Source organism: Pholcus phalangioides, unplaced genomic scaffold, assembly GCF_987345545.1.
Source record: "Pholcus phalangioides strain wild (caught in Gottingen) unplaced genomic scaffold, Ppha-v1.0 ptg000040l_1, whole genome shotgun sequence".
In the NCBI taxonomy this organism is placed as follows: Eukaryota; Metazoa; Arthropoda; class Arachnida; order Araneae; family Pholcidae; genus Pholcus; species Pholcus phalangioides.
The window spans coordinates 5,010,310-5,015,268 of record NW_028301626.1 but is presented as its reverse complement, the minus strand read 5'-3'; the positions used below and the strand labels follow the sequence as shown (position 1 = coordinate 5,015,268).

Below are 4,959 nucleotides of genomic sequence, written 5' to 3'. Positions count from 1 at the left end.
GATGGCGTATTTGGCAAAGGGGAACAAGGAGGATCTGGAGACCATGGCCGCCAACTTGGGGTTAGAAGTCCGACCGGAGTTCAACTTAATGCAACTAGTGAGTACCATACAGGAAAGTGAACTGTACAACGAAACGACGTGCAGAGAGATGCTGAAAACGATCATAGGCAATAGGAAAGAAAGAGAAGAGATGGAGGAGAGGCGTAGAGAGAAAGAGATGGAGGAGAGGCGTAGAGAGAAGGAGATGGAGGAGAGGCGTAGAGAGAAGGAGATGGAGGAGAGGCGTAGAGAGAAAGAGATGGAGATGGAGATGGAGGAGAGGCGTAGAGAGAAAGAGATGGAGATGGAGATGGAGGAGAGGCGTAGAGAGAAAGAGATGGAGATGGAGATGGAGGAGAGGCGTAGAGAGAAGGAGATGGAGGAGAGGCGTAGAGAGAAGGAGATGGAGGAGAGGCGTAGAGAGAAGGAGATGGAGGAGAGGCGTAGAGAGAAAGAGATGGAGATGGAGATGGAGGAGAGGCGTAGAGAGAAGGAGATGGAGATGGAGGAGAGGCGTAGAGAGAAGGAGATGGAGATGGAGGAGAGGCGTAGAGAGAAGGAGATGGAGATGGAGGAGAGGCGTAGAGAGAAGGAGATGGAGATGGAGGAGCGGCGTAGAGAAAAGGAGATGGAACATGAACTCGAAAGACTGAGGATCGGAGCCATAAGAGAGGAGAATAATCAAGCTGGGCGCGGCAGAACCCCCAGCCGGGATTTCCAGAACATGATGCGAAAGTTCAGAATGGAAGAAGACATAAGTCTGTACCTGGTGCTGTTCGAGCGGCAAGCTCGTCGCGCGGCCCTGGCACGGGAAGATTGGTTAGCTGAGCTCTTGGGACTTCTACCCTACGAGATGAACCAGTTAATTGCCCGCGAGCCGGAAGAGCAAGTACAGGACTATAATCAAGTTAAGGAATTGTTATTGCGGAGATTCAAACTCACCCCAGAGAAGTTCCGACAGATGTTTTCTTCGTGCCACAAGAATCAGGAGGGCACCTGGAGAGATTTCTACCACGAACTGTGTACCTATTTTGATGGATGGATGGAGGCTTTGGGGGTCACGACGTTTGAGCAACTAAGAGATTTAATCATCACCGATCAAATGAAAAAACGCGTCCCAGCAGATTTTAAAGAACACTATCTGGACGAATGGAGTGATATGGTGTCACCAAGTGAGCTATCGGAGAAACTAGATAGATTCGATGATGTGAAGAGGACTCTGAAGACACCCTTTCCTAGTGACAGGACGAGAACCCCAAGACCGGTTCATCAAAATCCGAGATGGAAAGCCAGCGGAAACCAGAGGCTTCAGGGTGAGTCCTTCACACCTAAGGCGACGATGGGTTTGAATACCAGAGAGAGAGCCGCAGTCACTTGTTATGCGTGTGGAGCAGAAGGCCATATAGCAAGGTTTTGTATTACAAGAGGTCAGCAGAAGCCATTGGACAAGGCTCGGGTGAACTCTGTCCAGACTGAAGAGAGAGACGTGAGTGAAGAAACCACAGTCCTGACGGCACGTATCACGGTGGCGGCATCTGATGTTAATGCGAACATCAACTCATTGCATACTGTGGATTTGAAATGTGGTCAGAAGACGATCAGAGCCATAATCGACTCCGGAGCCCAGATCTCAGTCGTTAGGTCGGATTTGGTTGAGATCGACGAAAATGAAGGTGAAGGGAAAATAAGGATCAAGTCCGCCTTTGGTGAAAGCGAGATAGCCCCTCTGAAAATATACTTGATGAAGATCAACGACGGCAACCACGGGTACGTGCCGATTACTTGCGCGGTGTCGAGTCGGTTGGCAAATGAAATGCTAATATGCCCAACAGCATACGAAGCTCTCTTGGGGAATCTACTGTTACTAAGTCCGATCAATGAGCCAACCCGTGAGGGGGATACGGGTGCCTCTACGGATGCCATGATCAGTCCCTTGGAGTACGCTACGGCCACAACTCTAGAAAGAGATGGGCCCAACATATCGGATGAGGATAATAAGGAGAAATTCGCCATGCTGCAAAGGGAAGACGGGTCTTTGAAGGATGTGTGGAAACTCGCCGAGAAACACCAACAAAACTACGAGATCAGCAAAGGAATCCTGATGCATAAGGATGAAGTTTGCGGCGAGAAAGTGAAGCAAATCGTGGTGCCGCACTGCAAGCGTGAAGCGATATTGAAAATGGGTCACGATATGCCCCTATCGGGGCATTTGGGTGAAAACAAGACTAAACAGAGGATCAAGTACTCATTCTTTTGGCCGACACTCAAGAGGGACGTCAAGAAATATTGTGAGAGCTGCAAAACCTGCCAGCTACGAAGACCGATATCTTACCGGGACAGAACTCCAATTCAGCCGATCGTGAGACCAGAACTACCCTTCGAAGTGTGGAGCGTAGATTGCGTGGGGCCGTTAGAGCCCATATCTGGCCGTGGGCACAAGTTCATCATCTGCGCTATAGATGTATGCTCTCGTTGGGCAGAGGCCATACCGGTGAGAAATATCAGTGCGAAATCCACGTGTAATGTGCTCATAGAGATTTTCACTCGTACCGGATTTCCGAAGACTATATGCACCGATCAGGGTACGAATTTCACGTCAAAGCTTTCGGAAGTTTTTTTGGACGTGATTGGTGTGACACCCAGATTTGCGACACCAGGACACCCCGAGAGCATGGGAGTGGTGGAAAGGTGGAACAGGACCCTCAAGGACTTGCTGAATAAAAATATCCAAGAAAATGGTCGAAATTGGGACTTGCACCTACCTTTGCTATTATTCGCATACAGAGAGGTACCTCATAGCACCACGGGAGTGTCCCCATTTCAACTAGTGTATGGGCGTTTACCACCGGGACCGTTACATCTAGTGAAAAACTATTGGACTGGTGAAAGGCAGATTCCGCTCGGTGTTTCTCGTTCCATTGAAGAATACATTGAGGATTTGCGAGAGAAGATCAGCAAAGTGAGTGAGATAGCGAAAGCGAACTCTGAGAAAAATCAAGCCATTTACACGAACCAGTATAACCTTCGGTCTAGGGAAAAGAATTTCAAGGCAGGTGATCAAGTACTAGTTTTACGACCAACTTCAACACATAAGTTATTGAAGACGTGGCAGGGACCTGCAACAATAAAGCGGCTGACCAGGCAGTGTTCCGTGCTGGTGGAGTTTGAAGACGGCAGCTCAAGGGAACTACACATCAACAAGATAAGACCATATATCGCCAGGGTAAATCACGTGGGATTAATCTTCGACCAAGACGCTGATTTCGGTGAATGCTATGCTCCGACGGATAAGAGAAAGATGACGGTCGCTGATATATCAGAAATCATCGATGCGATTCGAGGGAACCTAGACGGAAAACAACGGGTGCAGCTAAGGGAAGTGTTGACCAAATACGTTGATGTGTTTAGTGACAAACCAGGACATGCAGAGGTGGATGGACATTCGATAAAAGTCACGACGGATTGCACGCCGAAGAGGTTACCCCCGTATAGGGTGCCGTTCGCTCTACGAGAGGAGGTAGACAGACAAGTAAACGAACTACTACAGCTCAAGCTAATAGAACCCAGTAATAGTGATTGGAGTCATCCCATTGTTTGTGTAGCAAAAAAGGACGGAAGTGTCCGACTATGTGTGGACTACAGACTGCTAAATAGTTTCACTGTCCCAAATGCATACCCTATGAAGAATGCGACAGAGCTGTTGTATGAAGTTGGGAAGGCGAATTTTATTTCCGTGGTAGATTTGACGAAGGGTTATTGGCAGATACCCATGGCGAATGACTCCAAGCATTTTACGGCGTTCGTCACTCACTCTGGACATTATCAGTGGAACGTTCTTCCCTTTGGATTGAAGAATGCCGGCAGTACGTTTCAGAAAGTGCTAGACAAGTTATTAGTTCCCCATCAGCGATATTGTCGCTCTTACATTGACGACGTTGCCGTATTCTCGAACACATAGGATGACCACGTGATTCACATAGGAAATGTACTCAAGGCCCTCCTTCAGGCAGGCTTTACCGTCAACGGAAAGAAGTGCGTCTTCGCCGAGAAGCAAGTAAGGTTCTTAGGACATATAATCGGATCTGGCAAACATGCCCCGGACCCTCAAAAAATTGAAGCAATGATGCAGTTGAGTCGTCCTACGTCTAAGAAGGAACTGAGAAGCATGTTGGGCCTAGCGAGTTACTATAGAGATTACATTCCTGGTTACTCGCGAATGGTCATGCCTCTCACTGTTTTGTCAAAAAAAAGGGTGCCAAATCTGCTTCCTTGGAACGATAAAGAAGAAACGGCCTTTCAGGCTTTGAAGCAGGAACTAATTAACGTGCCGACGTTATATACGCCTGACCCAAGTAAGGCATATCAGTTGTACACAGATGCTTCGGCAGACGCTGTTGGAGCATGTTTGTCTCAGACGGATGGGGAAGGACACGAGCACCCCGTAGCGTTCTTCAGTAAGAAATTATCTCCTGCACAGACTAGATGGTCAACAATAGAGAGAGAGGCGTTCGGCGTGGTAGCGGCATTGAGACGATTCGACACTTGGATCTTCGGGGCAAGAGTTCAGGTAGTTTCTGATCATAATCCACTGACGTATCTGACAAAAGGTCTACCGCACAGTGCTAAACCAGCTAGGTGGGCACTGGCCATACAACGCTACAATGTGACTATATCGTACAGAAAGGGTGGCATGCATGGTAATGCCGACGCCTTATCACGGTTGCCGTTGAGAGACTGAGTTGGGTAGACTCTTGAAGCATCATCATCATTTAAAAAATGACGGATGTGCTTTTCGATGATGGGACGTGTAAGGTTCAGGACAAAAAGTGCGAAGAAGGCCTGGGAGAAACAGGAGTCACGAGAGAAAGAAAGGGGAACAAAAAGAAGACATTCGAAAAAGGAAGGTAGGTGTAAAAGTTG

General features: G+C 48.1%; 1 protein-coding gene across 1 annotated transcript; it reads left to right on the top strand.

Moving 5' to 3' along the window:
* Positions 1-568: 568 nt before the first annotated feature.
* Positions 569-3,997, top strand: LOC149065308 (uncharacterized). The gene has a single exon (XM_089254136.1). It carries the CDS (start codon positions 569-571, stop codon positions 3,995-3,997), a length of 3,429 nt encoding a protein of 1,142 aa, XP_089110262.1.
* The last annotated feature ends 962 nt before the right edge of the window (positions 3,998-4,959 follow it).